General features: G+C 36.1%; 3 protein-coding genes across 5 annotated transcripts; 1 reads left to right on the plus strand and 2 right to left on the minus strand.

The window, feature by feature from the left end:
• Window positions 1–404: 404 nt before the first annotated feature.
• LOC131541043 (transient receptor potential cation channel subfamily V member 1-like) lies at window positions 405–11,145 on the minus strand. Of its 3 annotated transcripts, none has more exons than XM_058776531.1 (16): window positions 10,727–11,145; window positions 8,911–9,110; window positions 8,667–8,824; window positions 8,128–8,280; window positions 7,812–7,949; window positions 5,518–5,816; window positions 4,159–4,329; window positions 3,832–4,005; window positions 3,504–3,608; window positions 3,348–3,418; window positions 2,969–3,134; window positions 2,726–2,792; window positions 1,918–2,237; window positions 1,644–1,765; window positions 1,345–1,448; window positions 405–1,257 (listed from the first exon to the last, which is right to left on the minus strand). In XM_058776531.1, the coding sequence occupies exons 2-16, from the start codon at window positions 9,096–9,098 to the stop codon at window positions 1,145–1,147; spliced, it is 2,349 nt and encodes a 782-aa protein (XP_058632514.1). In that variant the 5' UTR covers window positions 9,099–9,110; window positions 10,727–11,145; the 3' UTR covers window positions 405–1,144. The 3 variants fall into 3 exon arrangements, with proteins under 3 accessions (XP_058632514.1, XP_058632512.1, XP_058632513.1); XM_058776529.1 differs by having other exon boundaries at window positions 8,911–9,134; XM_058776530.1 differs by having other exon boundaries at window positions 8,911–9,106; window positions 10,727–11,144.
• Window positions 11,146–11,411: 266 nt separating this feature from the next.
• Window positions 11,412–17,653, minus strand: shpk (sedoheptulokinase). The gene is made up of 7 exons (XM_058776532.1): window positions 16,850–17,653; window positions 16,360–16,501; window positions 16,042–16,228; window positions 15,789–15,941; window positions 13,803–13,978; window positions 12,383–12,583; window positions 11,412–12,232 (listed from the first exon to the last, which is right to left on the minus strand). The coding sequence occupies exons 1-7, from the start codon at window positions 17,009–17,011 to the stop codon at window positions 11,838–11,840; spliced, it is 1,416 nt and encodes a 471-aa protein (XP_058632515.1). The 5' UTR covers window positions 17,012–17,653; the 3' UTR covers window positions 11,412–11,837.
• A 160-nt stretch (window positions 17,654–17,813) lies between these two features.
• Window positions 17,814–18,889, plus strand: emc6 (ER membrane protein complex subunit 6). Its single transcript, XM_058776534.1, has 2 exons — window positions 17,814–18,013; window positions 18,106–18,889. The coding sequence occupies exon 2, from the start codon at window positions 18,126–18,128 to the stop codon at window positions 18,456–18,458; it is 333 nt and encodes a 110-aa protein (XP_058632517.1). The 5' UTR covers window positions 17,814–18,013; window positions 18,106–18,125; the 3' UTR covers window positions 18,459–18,889.
• The last annotated feature ends 145 nt before the right edge of the window (window positions 18,890–19,034 follow it).

The following is a 19,034-nucleotide window of genomic DNA, read 5'->3' on the forward strand; positions in this document are numbered from 1 at the left end:
GTGTGTTTGTGTACAGTTGAATTGAATAATTCTGTTACTTGATATTATTGTTGGAAATATTGATGTAAATGTTACTTTACAGTGGAAAGATAGTCTTTTAGGCATTACTGTAAACTCAGAATATAAACAGACCTACACTTCTTTTATTATTTAAAAAAAAAGATTAAATTTCATATTCATAAATGTAAATTTTTAGGGGGGGAAACATGTTTTGTAGAATTTAAAAATGAAGTAAAGCATTATATTGAGTCTATACTGCCCTCGATGAAACAAAAAGCTATTCAAATTTTGCAGGCTTGTACACTCCTTAATGTATTCTTGTAATGTTTATATTCCCCCATTTTGTATTGTAATTGTATTATAATTGACTGTTAATATTCTGTTCTATCAAAAAAAAAAAATAGTGTGGATGTAAATTTTATTTATAAATGAGAGCACAGCAGGACATTCACAATCTATGGTCACAGCACTTCAGCTCTTCAGTGAAGTATTAGCTGGAGGACATGATGAGCGGTGCACAACTGGAAAGTAAAATATGTAACGAATTTGTGGACACATTCATTTATAGTGGCAATATGTATACTGATGTTAAGCACAGCGGATTAATCGTGTCTGGAACTTAACTGCACATCCTGTGATGCTTGTCAGATGTATGCCTACTGTAGGTCTCTGTTGTGCCACATCAATCGCAGAACCACGCAAAATCCTGGTATATAGAAACATTTGAATGACTGAAGAGACATGAAATGATATTATTTTTGAGTGTTGGAAAAAAAGGTAGGTTATTTGGGTAGGCCTACCTTTAAGTTCCCTTTTAAGGGTTAATGTAATGAATAAATAATTAAACACAAATTTTAATATGGATATTTCCAAATATGTAAATCATTTTTGCTTTGTTTTATCACAATTTGTAAACATTGGGGCTATGTATATTATTTTATATAAATAATTTCTTAAATAACAACACATACATTCATTAAAAAAATTATATGATGCCTAACAGGAATGACCATTGAGGTGTATTTGTTCTTTAAATGAACCACAGTCAAGTTTTAACCAGTCATAATGTGTAATTATTCCTACACCAGTTGGAATGAAAGGGAACTGCATAACAGATTGCAGTAGATTACGGATTATAAAAGCATCAGACGGAGCTAGAAGCCTCAGCTAGAGGACTCAGCTCCTGTACATCTCGGCGTTGTTGTCTCTGTGTCCAACGTTTACTGAACGTTTGCAGGAGTCCACGCTGGTTGGGCTCTGTAACCAATACACATGATATGATGTAGGATTAAAAAAAAACAGACAGACAGACACACACACACACATTTGATTAACATCAACTACCTCTCTGAAGTTCAGTTGGGGAAGGTACAGGCAGGCATTTCCCAGGGTCCTCGGTAATTACGCCCAGGTTTCTTTTCCATTGGTTCCAGTTGACTTCCTCCACACTGAAAGAAAGAGGAAGCATGCTTCAATTATTGCTCATTGGTTTCACTATATGTGTTTGAAAGTAAACAGATCAATCAATACAGGGTAAGTGTGCATAATAATATCATCTTTCCAAAATGTATTGCCCATTTTCAGATCGGAGACAAATGCAAACTTCAGATCTTGTGGTTTTGGGTGGAAGCCACCAGGGTCACCTGAAGCACCAGCGTCTATCAGACTCCTGTCCGCCGCCTAGGTCCTTCTCTTGCCCAGAGCGCAGCTTTATCTTCAGACATTTGGGAAGAATCCACTCCATGTCCAAGGTGGTGATTGCACGCTGTGAATAACAATCATATTTATTGCCTGATTGAACAACTAAAATGGCAAACCATTACATATCTTGCGCAAACAGTTGCCCATTGAATAATTTCAAGTGATTACAGTGTATGTTCAGACACAAGACAGCTTTAACTTTGCCTTTGATTTCACCTGTAGTTTCCAGATGTTGGCGCTCTCTACGGACATCTCCTCCACTCTTTGATTCATCAGAGCGATCAGCATGTTCAGCATCAAAATGTAAGTCATCACTATATACAGAATTAGCAGCACATAGAAGACCTCTATGTATTGATATTGATCGGTGAACTCCAGATCTCCCATGCCAATCGTGAACTTGAACAACTCCAGAGTGGTGAAGTAGATGTTCTTGAATGTGTTCTTCTTACGATGTTCGTCATTACATTGTGGTTCAGAAATCTTTGTGCTTTGATCTTTGTTGATAGACTCATCATCAAGCAGAGTTACCACGGCTGTTGAATCAAATCATTAACACACATTATCATTCAAATATTTTGGGTCGATAAGATTTCTTAATGTTTTTGACAGAAGTCTCTTATGCTTACCAAGGCTGGATTTATTTGGTCAAAACAGTAATATTATGTTTCTACATTAACAATTTTTTAAATTAAATTATATTAAATATTAAAAAAAAAAAACAGTTGTGCTACTTAATATTTTTGTGGAAGCCGTGATATTTTTTCAGGATTCTTTGACAAATAGAAAGTTCAAAAGAACAGCATTTATTTGAAATGTAAGTCTTCACTATCAATTTTAATCAACTGAATGCATACTTGCTGAATACAAGTATTAATGTCCTTCAGAAAATCTAAAAATCTACTGACCCCATACTTTTGAACTGTAGTGTAATTGGGAAGTGTTTGTTGTGTTGTGATAAATATGAAATTACGGTAATTGTAATAAAAGAGTCAAGGACATTCATGAATGTATGCAAATATACCTGCAGAGAACCCAATGAGGAAGACCAAGTACACGACAAGGAATCGACGAATTTCCCCAAGAACCATCTGACAACAATTAAAGAGTGTGAGCACAAACATGAAGTAAAAAAGCCTGAACTGTGAGGACTAGTCTACACTACAATGAGGCAATAAATGTGTTGCATAACATCTTTCTACTGCGCTACACAAACCATACTTTACTAACACTCTACAGGACGATAAGAAAGACAAATATCCCTCACCTTTTGTATCATGACACTGTAGATTCCCATATTTCTGGACCCTCTGGAGAAGTAGAGTAAATTTACCCAGCTCAAGGCAAGACACAAAACTAGACAGGCCAGATATTTATCATTACCAAAACAGTAGAGTAGAGCACAAGCCAGGAAGAGCACGGCCTGCAGAAAACTAATTCAACAAAATGCAAGAATAAACAATGTATGCATTTAATGATTACTGTTTCTGTAGGAAAAATGAGTCTGAGTAGTACAATTTAACTGTGCGTTGTACATATACAGTGATTTCAAAAACTTAACTGACATAGAATGTAATTTCAAGCATATTAATCTGTATTAGGAAATGATTAATAGTCAAATAAAATAAGAGAGTCAAAGGACTCACAAAAGCTGATCGGTGTATCCGTCTATGAGCAGGGACTGAAATCCTGGACGCTTCCTAAACAAGTCTATCAACTTAAAAGAAAAGGGAATTCATTCTTTTCTGTAAAAAAATAATGTACATGAAAATTACATATGAATTTGTTTTAAACGAACATACCCCTCTAATAAAGAAGTAAAGTGCTCCAATGGTACATATGATGTGTCCTGTCAGACGCAGGTAGTCTTCGTTATTATTTTTATAATAAAATGAGGGCTTTAATGACTGAAAAGAAAAAAGTGGGGATGAGACATGGCATTAAATAGTGAAGCATTTACACTAAGCATCCACAAAGTATAGTTTTAATCAGACATTGAACTGGAATTAGTTGCAAGTATGCATATATCCCAGAGAAGTTGGTATTATTTTCAATGTAGACAGAAATATTGTGATGTAATGCCCATCTCACGCCCTTTTTGTAGTCCCCACTTCTGGGCTGTATACATACTTTGCTGTTGTTAAAGTCCTTCCCTGCTTCGCGGTGATAAGCTACTGTGGTGAAGATGAAAAGGTAGATAACATAAACGATAAAGCTGAACAAGAACATCATTTTGGCAAATCTCTCCCACTTCTCTTCAATTAGTCGGTTGAAGGGCTCAATGTTGAGCATCTCGAGGCGATTCTGAAATCAGATCAAATAACCAAGCATGATGCTATAAACAGCATTTATCAAAATCCACAGTTTCTGTACCAATTAAAATTTTGCTTCAATGAAGAAGTAAAGTCGAACTATTCCAGAATTAATTAGTATCACGTTAACAGCATGTCATCTCACAGGAATCTCACTGCCATAAACGATTATCTCCAGCGCAGAGTTCTTGTCGTAGGTGTCGAGAGAGCCGAGGTCATACAGAGACGAGCACACTGGACCGTAGGCCCACTCCGTGATCTTCCGTGACAGATGGCGGCGCCCCTTAAACTCCCGCTGCACGATGTGCTTTAACAGCTAGTTGACAAATGGAAATTTATACGTGTTGTTTAGTCAGTTGGCTTTGGCAATGCACTCATTTTATTAATCAGCCAAGCCAGTAACAGCATCAGCTAAAATATAGAACAAAAGCAAAACAATAAACAAACGCATCATTGTGACAACTGTGACTTTAGGTTAAATAAGGTCATGACTATCACCAGAGGTGTAAAGTATTGGAGTAAATGTAACTAATTACTGTACTTGAGTATCTTTTCGGATACTTTGTAGTTGTACTGAGTATCAAGATATTAGCAACTTTTACTCTCTACTTCACTACATTTTTGAATTGAGTATCTGTACTCTTTACTCCACTACATTTGAAATGAGTGTTGCAGTTACACATTACATTTCGCATGGCACCTAGCTTTTCTGCAGCAGTTTATTTCTGCTACAAAAGATGTGATATTGCCAACTACAGAGCACTGACAGTACTATATATTGTGCGTTTTGCCCTTACTCACCCAAACTTGTCAACAAGGCTACTTTACATGAATGCGAGCACCTTAGCAAGTAGTTGTGAATCACAGGTGTTCTTTGTGAGTTATTGAATGTAATGGTTGTCTGTTTGCCTGTCATTCTGTTCTTTGTTCCCTTTTGTTTTTGGCTTATTATTTGTTCTAGTTTTTCCATGAAATACCTGCACATAGATCCTTGCCTCTGCCTGTTTTCCCCAGCTTCTCCACAATGTTAAATTTTTTGACTGGCGTGTCTCTTTGACTAGTGCATCTTTGAGCCTATATTTAGTATAAGTAAAATACTTAAGTACTGTTCAAATCAGATACTCTAAGACTTTTACTCAAGTTGCTTTGGAATTGGTGACCTGTAACTTTTAGTGGAGTAATTTCACTGTAAGGTATCTGTACTTTTACTCAAGTATGGTTTTCAGGTACTCTTTACACCTCTGACTATCACTGCAGACTACGTGACTATGAATCAGTGTGGTGTCTGATTTAATGTCATGTGCTGAAGGGAAATAGCTTCTCAAATCACATGAGGACTAACCATCTACACAAAATCAGGAACATCCAAAAACAGAAAACAGAACTGACACTTAAGAAATACACATTGCTTCAAATAAATACTGGTATTTTGCAAGAAATAATAAAATTGTTTATATTCTTGGACGTTCAAAAGTCGGTAGGCACCAGAAAAAAGAAGGTTTACCTCCAGTTTTCCTGTTTTGGCAGCTAGTGTGAGTGGGGTGAGTTCTTCATTATTTTTAATGTCCTCCAGCTTGATCTTGGGGTGAAGTTGGTCAGCTTTGATTAAGATGTGGTCATACATGGCGATGACAAACTCTGTGTTTTTAGGACTGTTATCAGCTATGGATACTAGTGCGTGAAGCACCGTGTTTCCATGAGAGTCCTTCTTCCTGACATCCACCGCCTGGTAAGGGTTGTTCATAAAAAAGTCCACAATGTCTTGCTGATTAGTGCAAGCGGCCAGTGACAAGGGCAGCTCACCTGTGCACAAAATTTGTGAACGATGCAGGTAAGCCTAGGTACCCACAAAAGTGGGTCAGTAAGAACATTAAGTAGAATTTGAAGAGGACATGGATTTAAAATGCAGAATTTCTACTGTATAAATTATCAGAATTATGGGTCATTCCACGAAATCGGTGCCATTTGAATATAAACAAAAATAATCAAACAGAATTGCTATAACAACAAATACAGAAACATAACAATGCTATGTATTCTTTCATCAAAATTAAAGTCAACTAAATACTATTTTAGATCATTTAAATAACATTTTTATAAGGGTAATGTGGGCAATTTGAAGGCAAAATACAAAAATCACATTTGCATTTTGTTCCAAGTGGCATAAGCATACATTATTTGTATAAAATATAAGTCATTTTATCGTTGTCCCTTGATTTCAGCTCTGTTACCCTCACTACCCTCACACGTTGTAAAATAATGGTACATTCCAGCGACGTCACTTCCAGGAAGTTACATCATCTCTCAACCAGGATTCCAATAGTTAAAACACAAGCAAGTTTCTCTCTCTCTTCTCTTATGTTGTACTTTTGATGATTTATTTTGACTGAATGTCAATACTGTTGCCATTTTTAAAGTGTAAATTTAAACAATTATTTAATTTAATATAATCAGTATCTACAAGTGATATCCTTTCAAAATATACAGCATGTCATTTTGTGACCTTGACCTATTAGCTAGCAATTATCAAATTAGCTTGAAATCTTCAAACCTGTTACTGTTAGCCCTGTTATTTTTCAGAGTAACAGGTTTTGACATGTGGATAACAAGGGTGACATAGATTATGTGTCACCTTAACCACACTGTTTTTAAAGGTTATCTGTGTAAAATGCAAACCTTTTTAAAGGTCCCCACTCAACCCAATCCTGCCATGTTAAGTAAAGTCAAACCATTTCAGCATCAAGATCTTGGTCTGGTTTCAGATGATCATAGGAAGATTGAGGCTGCATCCAAAATCGCATATTTCCCTGCGATATAGCAGGCAAAAAACAGTAATGCGACAAAAGAAGTATGTCCAAATTTACAGTAAAGAGTAGGCAAAAAGTACCCGGATGACCTTCTACTTCCGGCTTGATTCTGAAGTGTGCATAAGATGGACACTTTTCCATCCCGTGAGGCCGCGGAAGAGGATTTATGAATGCAACTGACGCTGGTAGGTCATGTGACAATGACAACATGACGAATGCAGTTGCGAAGTAATTACTTATTCAAAAAAGAGAGTATGCGATTTCGGACGCAGCCCAAGATCTTGCATAATAATTGAACCAAATCAGTATATTTGAAGACAAACATATGGACACATGATCTAATTACAACTATGCTATGTGCAAAACAATATAATGCAATTTGAAAAGGTAAAACTTTACAATATTATACAAACAAATATGTGCAGTGTATGTCCTGTCATCCCTGTTACTCTGGTCAGTCCTGTAACTATGACATCAATCCTGTTGCTGATATTAATTTCTTAAAAAAGTGATATTTGATATGGCCTTCCAGATTTTTTTTTCATTGTAACTTCAACTATATTGTATTTTGGTCAAAACCCTTTTTTTAATATCGCTCTTGTAAAAATAGGATGTTCTTGGTGTTCTATCTGAATGACAAAAACAAGATTGAAAAAAAAATTGAAACAATCCTGGTGAAAAGAGAAAATAAACTAAACTAAAATACTGCTCATATATGTAAAAACTATTACACAGTTCTTATGAACAGTATATAGTAAGGATTGTATCTGTAACAGGGATGAAAAAAAAAAATCTAAATATGAGGTAGAAAAATAGTCATTAAATAAGAAATTATATAGCCTGAGATGGGACAATACAATTTCTTGTCCTTCTAAGCTGTCTTCATTTTACTTGTTTTATATTTGTATCTTTCCAAGGTGAAAAAGCACAGATTTCATGGAATGACCCTTATATTAGTCTCACAAAAGTTTAACCTTATTTTTAGACCTACCAAAATAGAAGCATGTTTTTTGATTGGGCTGAAAGAATTTCCCACAGGCTTTCGCATGGACATCAGCCCCTTTTTCAACCAGCATCTTTACGAATTTTGCACTCCTCCGTTCAATTGCAACATGGAGTGCTGTCTGACCTGTCTCAAAGAGATCCGTCGATAACATTGTAAAATGGATGGTTTGGACATGTTAAATATGATCAATATTCTCTTAATTTATAAAAAATAAATGACTAATGTTAGCTAATATTAAAATTAGATCTAATAATAATTACGCTAATAAAAACATTATGTAATATGAAGCCATGGCTCTGACCTTTGTAGAAACCGTCTGTGTAAGCAGCATTGACAAAATTTTTTAAATCTCCCAATTTCTCTGCAATTTCCAGCAGATGTTCAATAGTGTCATTCTCGCCTTCCCTCAAGTTTAAAAGTGCTTTCAGCAGGGCTGTCTTTCCACTGGACTTATCTAAAGACAATATAAAAACAGTTGTTTCATTATTTAATAAATATCTGTCATGAATTCACAGTACTCTTACTCTTTGTATACTACACCATTCAAATGGTTGGGGTCAGTAAGATTTATTTATTTATTTATCAAAGAAACAAATACAATTATTCAGAAAGGACATCTTAAATCGCTCAAAAGTCATGGTCTTCAAAGTTTGTACAGTGAGCACTAAATAAGCATATTAGAATGATTTCTGAAGGATTACGATGACTACTATGAATTCAGATTTGCCTGCATTTTTTATCAAATAAATGCAGTCTTGGTGAACACAGCAAACTTCTTTCAAAAATCTTACCAACCCCAAACATTTGAACGGTAGTGTATTTGTTGTTGAATACAATTACATTGCGAGTCGGTGAGCCGTTTCATGTTTTTGTGCAGGTACTGATGTAAACCCTGCAGTTTAGACACATCGCCACTGGACACGGCATCAAAAAGCCTCTTGAGGTTAAACCTCTCACTGTCCTGCTGAGCTGGTTCCTCTTTCACTTTTCTGATTCCCCTGTGTGCAGAATGTATCTGATAAAGTAACGATTTCTAGTGTTATGTTTATCAGACACTCCGGTGTGGTTTAAGGAGGCCCCTTACCTGTCAAAGTGTAGGTTAAATTTAATTATGGGTGCAGACTCTTCTGTCTCATCCAAGTAGTTAGAATCCATAGGCCTCCTGTCCTTTGAGGTGCCTTTTTTCATCTGTTTGGCCTTTGACCTTTCCTCCTCTGTCAGGTCATCCGTCTCCAGGAAGAATGTGGGGCTGCTGTCTCTTGATTTACTCATGGTGATGTCTTCCTTGTCATATAGCAGAAATTAAAGCTGTAGTGGTATCATTCACAGATATAGGACATTAGGTTTCAATTTCAGACAATTTCAGATAAGGTCTAGGAAATGTGAGCCTGACAACAACTGCTGATTTTGTAAATGGGACCGTCTTGCGGTAATTAGCTTTAAAATGCGGAATTGTGCATAATGATAATTCACTTAATGTTTCTTCCTTGTGACCAGTCAAATTGATTTTTGATGTAATGTAGAATAAGAGCTGCTTTTGTAAACTAGAAGCTGCTTGAGTGTTATAATGGATCATCATCACATTGTGTCTTCTCATTTTAAACACCATTAGAGGAAGGGGTCACAAATGATCCAAATGGAAACTCTGTGACAGCTGAAGTTGAAGGAAATGCAGAACTACTGCTACTGTTATATGGCTTTAGTTTATGTGCATCTCATTGCAAGAACTCTTAAAAAAAAAAGAGTCCTTAGAAACCAGGTCAAAACAGAGATGAGTATTAATATAGCTTGTTTCTAAGCATACATGTGATCTATCTTGTGACATTTTACACTGCATCTCCCACAAAGCTGGTTTTGTATTTAATAGACGGTTCTTTTTCAATGAATTTGTTTCTTTAAAGATTGTAAGACCACAAATGTTGCTTTTATAAGTCAATGTGACATTCTAATACCAGTTAACATCACTAATTATGCTTGGATGCTTTTTCAGTTCTTTCTGCTGAGAGCATTTAAATTACACTTCATTTATAAAATATATCTATTAACAGCTAGCGCTGTGAGAGTAAGAGCTAATGGATCATCTCAATGTGCCTTTTTGGTTTAAACACCAGTTAAAAGAGGAAGGGGACAAAAACAATTCAGATGGAAACTCTGTGACAGGAAGTCACAGTATCAAAGGAAATGCAAAATTAGTATCACTACTTGCATATATGTGATTTGAACATTTGAGCATATTTGTATCTCGCATTAAATAAGAACTCAAACAGCTAAAATCATTAGGGAAATGTAATTATGGATTAATGTTTAATGTGCATATCAAAGTAAGGAAAGGGTGTCAAGGATGCTAGAGATATTTTGAAATCATGAAGAGAATTGAGCATATTCGACGCGTATGTGAAAGCAGACTCCTCGATGGGTGAGGCAGCACAGATTGTTAAAGAGTCTAACATGCTGTATATTTGACGGACAAATTATATGAGTTAATGTTGTTTTACGCTAGATGATGACCTAATGTGCAATTGCAAGACGCTGGATAGTCTTAGTTAGTAAAATATTATGACATGGCCTCTCTGTAAATGGGTTCAGATAATATTACAGCAGAAACTGTACATTACACAGACACCATCTTCAGATCATCTCACTCACTACATTATGAGATTTGGCACTTACGCTGCATGTTTTGGGTCACGCATGTTATTGTCAGCTTTAAAAAGACAAACATTAAAACTTATCTGCAAAAATATGGACTAAAGTAAAAAATAAAACAAAATTAAATAAAACAAAACAAGCAAAAACCATGTTTTAATATGATTTACTACATTAGCAAAATCTAAATTGATTTAAATATTGCTGTAAACTACTTAATATGTAGGAGTAAAGTATGAAACATTTGTACTCACCAATTAATTTGTTTTTTAATCCGTTAGATGAAGTATCCAGTATCAATGAGTTTGATTCTTTGAGCACGATATATCTCTCTCTCTCTCTCTCTCTCTCTCTCTCAGTGTCAGAGAGGAAGAGATGTTTTGAGGTTGCTGAGAGCCTTACAGAAAGGCGGGATGTATTGATTTTTTGAGTATGTTGTTACATATGTTTTGCCATGTCCACGCCTTGTTGTAGCTAATTTATAATCATCCATATATACAATGCACTCTAAGTCATCAAGCTCCTTCTTAAAATGCTTCATTCTCATCTAGCAACACTATATTCTACTACATATCTTAACTATCCAAATCATCAATTATTCATGTGCTGGAATGCATTTAATATCGAATAAGTATCTCTGAGCAGCATGTTTGGTTTGGAGCAGCATTCAGGTCACCACTTATCTGTTGAGCAATTTCACTTTTCTTAGCGTGCAGAGTAAAGCAGTTTTGGCGCATGCATAGTGGTTTGGGTGGAGAGATTACGTGTACAAAATGAAACAGCATGAAGTCGATTCTTGGTGCACACGTGGTAAAGAATTTGCTCCTTTGAGGTGAAGCTGGTCTGTGCCTTCTTTTCTTCTTTTGAAACAAACAGAAATGTCAGTTACAGCCATATGCAACACATGAAAGCTCAATTATAACAAAAGGATGACCATAAAAAACTTAAAATGTGATGATATATTCCAACCGTTTATTAACATTTGAAATGCCACTGAAAATTGTAAAGAATATTTTGTCATTTGAAGGCTTTATTCAGTCATTTAATGGAATTCAGAAATATTCTTTTGCATATTGTTTTGTATTTTACAACACAATGGTTTTGTATTGCACTCAACAGCAATAGTTACATAATGAGTGTGTGAACTGAACAATACATACATTTGACCCATGTTAGTCAAAAATAATTATATAGTATTAAAAAAAAAAAAAAAGGATCAGTTATACAGTATTAAAATATTTTTTAATTATATACAATTAATTACAAAGTGTGAATATTTATACATTTTAATACAGAAAAAAATAGCCCTACCAGCATTCTGGTAGATCAGACACGTCTCAGAGACGTTATCTTAAATGTTATATCTTATGTTTGGTCATTAAACACCATGGCAACTCCAACCGCTGAGTCAACATCTTTTCCGTAGACTACAGGAAATTTAAATACTCTCTCTACTTCCTGTTGCAGAACTGTGTTACATGACAGAGCACTGCCACTACCAATTATACACCTCACCCCAGCTGCCTGCAGGCTCTGAGGGGGCATCATAGTGGCCATGTTTTCAATAATACCCCTGCACACAGCACGAGTCACATGACCCAGAGAGAGGTTAGAGGGCGAGATCTGGGAGACACTGGCACTGGAAGTGGGGTCATGCCGCTCTCCTAGTAGTGCTGTGGTCACGGTTAGATCAGTGTTAGGCTGTGCCAGAGCAGACTGGATTAGTTGGGAGTAGATTCTGGACTCATTTACTTCCAATCCTATGACATACAAGAAATGCATTATTAAGATAAGAATACACCTGAGGACCAAAAACATGCAACAAGAAGACTGCTATAGTAAAATATAAAATGGTCACAATTAATTTCAAAATAATAATAAATTTAGAAATTGAACAATTGTTGATTTACCAAATTCTTTCATCCATGAGTCCAGCATTCTGACAAAGGTGGCCATGACATTGCCTCCATTTAGTGATGCAGCCACTGCCAGGTAGGAGCCATGCAAGTATGGGAAATAAGCAACAGGAGAGAGGGGGTCTGGAGAATTTGGAGGGGTGAACTCTGCAGGCATGCTGAACGTCAGCTGGGCTGAAGTGCTCATATTCAGCACTAGTGATTTAACAGAGGTCACAATTAATTTGTGCATGATATGCCTTATGTACATTACCATTCAAAAGTTTGGAGTAGGTGACATGTTTTAATGTTTTTGAAAGAAGCCTCTTTCTCAATAAGGCTGTATTTATTTGGTCAAATGTACAGTTAAAAAAAGTAATATTGTGAAATATTATTGCAATTTAAAAAACTGTTTTCTGTTATAATATATTTTAAAATGTAATTTATTACTGTAAAGACAAAGCTGAATTTTCAGCATCAGAAATCTACTTCAGAAATCAGTCTAATATGCTGATTTGCTGCTTAAGAAACATTTCTTATTATTATCAATGCAGAAGACAGTTTTGCTGTGTAATATTTTTGTGGCAATGTGATACTTTTTAAAGATTCTTTAATGAATAGAAAGTTCAAAAGAACAGCATTTATTTGAAATGGAAATCTTTTGTACCATAAAAGTTTTATTGTCACTTTTGATCAATTCAATGTATCCATGCCCAACAGAACTATTAATTTCTTTGAAAAAAAAAAATAAAATCTCAACGACCCCAAACTTGTGAATGGTAGTGTAGAAGTGAAAATGCTACAGTCCACAACACTGATGTGGACACAGCATAAAGTACATATCTTTACATTTTTGTACAATGCATCAGAAAATATCTCTAAGCGTATTTGTGTACAGGAAACAGATTTTTTTTTCTTTTTTCTGTGAACAGGAAACGTGTTAAAATATGAAATTCACACCATCTATAGATGGTGGATAACACCTTTAACAAAATGTGTAAAACATTTTATGGCTGAACAAAGACAAAATCAAAAAACTAAATAAAGAAATTAGGTTGAAGTATTTAAAATACCAAACAGGCTTCTTTTTAACTTAAGCTTAAGCACAAAAATATCTCTTTTACAAGAACCCATAAAACAGATAGTGTCTCAGCAGCAGCCCTGCCCTTGAGAGAGGACGCTGAAATCTGAGAACAAGATCTGCCATGTCTAAATGTGCTCATTGTGGTCGCATAACATCTCCACCTGGAGGTTGAACTAGTAAACACAAACTGACCTCAGGATGAGTATACAGTATAATGATTGTTGTTTGTAGCTGAGCTGACATAACTACAACAGTCTGACTGTGGGTCATTTATAGACCAAGTCACTGATAATAGGAAAACTTAATATGCTGTATGCCAAGCTAAAAAGAGGCATCTAATTCACACTATACCTGCATCTCCTTTGTCAGTCATGCAGGAGTAGACACTACACTGGAAGTCTCCCATCGCTGCCCCGACCGCTGTATGAGCAGGGATGCCATACCACTCAGAGAAAGTGTGACCAGCCACAGCTCCGGACTCCACCACGACAGGCAAAAGCTGCACAGGGAAACCTGCATCCTTCAGACTGGAGGACATATAAATACACAGTCATTCAGTTCCACACAGAGTAACTGTAATATTAAACATCATAGATTAGTTAGAATTCCCATATCAAGAGTAATGACCCGTTCGCGCCAAAGACGATAACTATAATGATAACTACAAAGCTTGGACAAAATAATATGAACAACTAGGAAATAGGCAATATTTGACCACCATTTGCCTTTAATGCAGACTCCAACTTTAATAGAATAGATTTATACTTCTGAATAGTCTCCAGTTGAATGTCGTTTATCAGAACATCTGCCAGTTGCTTTAAAGATGTTAAAGGAGGGAATCTGCTTTTCACTTATCTCTCTTAATCTGAATTTAAAACTTTATAAACCACAATCTCTAGTTTCTGCTAACTGTCTAAAGTGTGTTCACAAGAGAGTGGCGTTCCAGTGGATGACGTAGGACAATATTTCTAACACAATGGATCATTTTCTAACACAAATGCATCGCTTCACTTCAGAAGGCCTTTATTAACCCTCCAGAGCCATGTGGAGCACTTTATGATAGATGGATGCACTTTTTTGTGCTTCAAATCTCAACCTCCATTCACCGCCTTTATAAAGCTTGGAAAAGCCAGGATATTTGTAATATAACTCCGATTGTATTCGTCTGAAAGAAGAAAGTCATATACACCTTGAGAGTAAATTACAGGGTAATTTTCATCTCTTTAAAGCAGCAGACAACATAGCTCTGCATGCCCTTTAATAAACTTAACATTGTCGTCCATTGATGTGAATGCTAATATAGGTATTTTTCTAGTTATTGTTCTTAGTGTAAACTGGAGGGCTGCAAAACGATGAATCGCGATTAATCGATTCAAAGTAATGTTTTCATACTATATATATAAATATTTTATATATAAATCTAACATATTTTTCCTTAATATATACATGTATGTGTGCATTTATACATAATAAATATACACAGTACACACAAATATACAGTGTGTGCAGAATTATTAGAATTAGCAAAGTTAAGGCATGACCACTGGGCAGCGAAATGCTCATTGGGTCAGCAAGGTCAGAAAAAACAGGTGGAAAGGAAAAGACACATGTTAACTGCAAAAGAATTAAGAATTAAGGTGAAGAATTAGGTGAGAAACCATCAGGAACCATTTAGTCTCCAGCACCATCATTTTCCAGAACTGCAACCTTCCTGGAGTCTCCAGAATTACAAGGTGTCAGGTTCTCAGAGACTTTGCTTGGATGGTGCTGGAGACTAAATGGTTCCTGATGGTTTCTCACCTAATTCTTGACATTAATTCCTAATTCTTTGCAGTTAAATATTTTCCTCTCCACCTGTTTTTCTGACCGTGCTGACCCAATGAGCATTTCGCTGCCCAGTGGTCATGCCTTAACTTTGCTAATTCTATTATTGCATTAGTATTGCATCCTTCTCATGGGCATTTAATCATTGTTTTTCTTCTATTCTTGAGTTCAATCTCATTTTTGGCTCATTTTATCTGTAAAAGAAAACCTGCCTAATAATTCTGCACACCTGAAATAAGGAGTTTTTAACTTTCAGCCTTCATGGGCAATTATATATCACTTATAAATGATTAAATACAAAATTGATAGTAGTTACTAAGATTGATGTGGTTTGGAATTGGTCAAATGTTCTTGGAAAAAAAATATGACCAGAATATCAACTTGCCTAATAAATCTGCACACACTGTAGTATGTAAACACAAACTTTTATTTTGAATCGATTAATCGCGATTCATCGTTTTGCAGCCCTAGTAAACTGCTCTTAAAACAAATATAATATCTAATTTGACTCACATTTGTGTGTTCCATTTGTTGGTGGTTGTGTTGAAGTAGCCCCAGCTGGCGGCATTTTGTCCAGTCATGACACATTTGTCAAGGTTACACAGCATGGAGACCACATAGTCTTGGATGGTGCCTGCATCACTGAAACCCGACAGGAACTCCGGCCTGATTCAGAGACGTATCATAAAAAACACAGTAATTTCAGTGAAAAACAATTGGATTTTTGCTGAAATCATTTAGTCTTAAATCTTGAGTGGAGTTCTACCTGTGTTTCATGTACCAGAAGATGCTGGCACAACCAAAGCCAGTGGCCAAGCTCAGGTGGGAATCTGGTTTGGGTAAGGAAGACAGGAAGTCAGCACTGCAGCGCCCGTCCTGCCAGGTTATCAGCTGACTGACATCTTTAGGAATAAATCTAATGATTTCACGATCTTCACGTAGCCATTCACAGCCTAACAGAGAGAGAAGAATGACAGTATAGTTATCGATACCATCCCAATTATTTATTTATGATTGAAGATGTGCGCCTACACCACAATGCAAAAAGCATCAAACATGCTTTCAGTAGTGGTTCAGTGTTAACCTGATTTAGATTTCCACAACACAATGCCATGCATTTGTCCACACACTCCAATGCACTTGACTTTTTTCAGCTTGTCTTTAGGTAAAGCATCCATGCATTGGTCCAGAGCGGAGATTATTAGTGAAGGGTCCTGCTCTTTGGCCTAATATCAACAACAACAATAAATAAAATGTATGTTTCAAAGAGCACATTAAACAACACTAACAAAAAGTACCATACATATACAGGGTAGATTACTTACAAACTATAGTCCGTTTCTTATTTCAAATTACACTATGAAAATTGTAATTAGTAACATATTCTATTATATTACACATTTAAATAATATAATAACAGGTTATTGATGTAAAAAATACAAAGAGAAAGGAAATACACTTGTTTTCAACAACATGAAATGCATTAAACATGACAATATTAGTTCATGTAAATATAACTTTTAAAAATTAAATGAGAGACAGAGAGAGGTTAATTAATAAGTGCTGTTACCTACATGTATGTCTGAAGTGCTGCTGATATAAGAGTTTGTAGGGACACTCTTACTGTCTGTGACTGTCTTTGACTGCGCGTCCAGCAGCACCACTTTAACTGACGAGGTGCCCAGATCCATGCCGAGAACAAAGCCAGCAGAACAACTGAGTGATGCCGCCGCCATGATCTCTAAAGAAATCACTACTTTCGTGCAGACACAGGAAGAGATGTGCAGTATATGTCATTTAACTACACTGAAAATAAACTGCTCTAAATATTACCGTTTCTAGCTGCCCACGACCCGAACTAGTGATGCCTGACTGGTGAACGAGTCGTTGTTGTTTTGAATCTTTTCAATGAATAAGTTGAAGTGGATCACAAACTGTTCTGAATGATTCGGACTGAATAATTAGTTCGGTTCGAGCGAACCGAGAGCCGAATTTTTCGCTTTGATAAACGCTCTTATTAATCAGACTATATATATTTTTACATTTTCTGCGGATATATAATGTAGTATTTAGTTACGTACACAGTGGGAACTGTTACTAACCGCAGTATGCTAAATTAACAAATATGCTATAAAGAACAAAAACAAACAATAATAATACAAAACAAACATATTAAAGAAACAAACTCATTTTGGGGTGTTTACATGAAATGTCAGGAATCATGCAGTGATATAAATACGCATTTACGCGAATAATCATTACTCATTTCAATAAGCTCTCTGAAGCGAACGGTTTGAAAGAACCGATTCTTGCAAATGATTCCTACTTTCGATCACCGTTTTTGAGCCTTCGCGGATCCCGTAGAGTGGGTTAAAGGTAAATGAAATAAGAATTTATTTAAACTGTAACGTTGCTTAAAATTTTACACTCGAATGTGTATTAATAGATATGTCATTGCTTGAAGTTAAGTACAAGTTGGTCATAAGGATTAAATAAAAATTTAAATTTGATTTTCATTTAAAAGTCCCATGATGCTTAGCGAGAAAATGGCTGACCGAGAATGACACACGCTGTGTTTTGTCCAAACCTTGCCATATTTTCCTAAATAATACATTCCGTATTGAAATATAGACTTAAACGCATAACCTATGATGTTTAAGCGTTTAATGCAAACGATGCTTTCTTGAATCACGGAGGCAGAAGCGTGATTTGTGATTATCATTATTTTGATCTCAACGGTAAGTGGAGGAGGGGATTTAACGTCAGTCTAAAGTATGAGGTTTCATTCGGCTTCATCTGTGTTTCACATCTCTCCTGTTTTGTCTCTCAGCGTGTTTTTAACATCACAGCATGGCCACGGTAGCAGCCAAACGCGAGGGACCGCAGTTCATCAGCGAGGTGGCTGTCAGAGGAAACAACGCTGTGCTCGACTACTGCCGCACGTCCGTGTCCGCGCTCTCCGGGGCCACGGCGGGCATCCTCGGCCTGACCGGACTCTACGGCTTCGTCTTTTATTTCCTTGCTTCTTTCCTGCTGTCCTTGCTCCTGATTCTTAAAGCCGGTCGCCGGTGGAACAAGTGCTTCAAATCTCGACGTCTGCTCTTTACCGGGGGCCTCGTGGGCGGCCTCTTTACTTACGTGCTGTTCTGGACTTTTCTCTACGGAATGGTGCATGTGTACTAAAGGACTCAGACAGTACAGCAGCCGTGTAGATGTAGAAGATGATAGAGACGCCTCAGGGTAGAGAGTGCTGATTGATGTACCATAGGTTTTGTCTGTGAGCTCACTTTTGTTTAGCCAATAAAGCTTAAAATATTTTCTGAGTATTAATTGCACTGAAATTTAGGTATTTAAAAATGGTGTCTCATCATATTCTTTCCAATTTGATTTAATATTTTCCTTACGCTTATTCCAGGGTAAAACTGGGTTTGGATCTAGTATGACAACCCAACAGGGAAACTAATTTGTTTTCACCTTGCTTTCTGTGTGTGATGTGCAACACTCTAAACTCCCGGCATTATTTAGAACTATGTAAAAAACACATTACCAACTTTAAACTGTATAAATCACATTGTTTTATTTCAGATAGTTTGAGGAAAATAAATCATTCACCTCATGGATTAAATTGTGTGGTTTCTTTTTTATAATAGGCTACTCATCCTATAGTGTTGTTCTGTATGTAGGTGCTCAAGGGTGTTTTACAAATTATTAGTGTTTGTAATTTGAATTAACATCAGCTTATTATTTTTTATATTCAGA

The sequence above is a fragment of the Onychostoma macrolepis genome, chromosome 05 (assembly GCF_012432095.1).
Source record: "Onychostoma macrolepis isolate SWU-2019 chromosome 05, ASM1243209v1, whole genome shotgun sequence".
Classification (NCBI taxonomy): domain Eukaryota; kingdom Metazoa; phylum Chordata; class Actinopteri; order Cypriniformes; family Cyprinidae; genus Onychostoma; species Onychostoma macrolepis.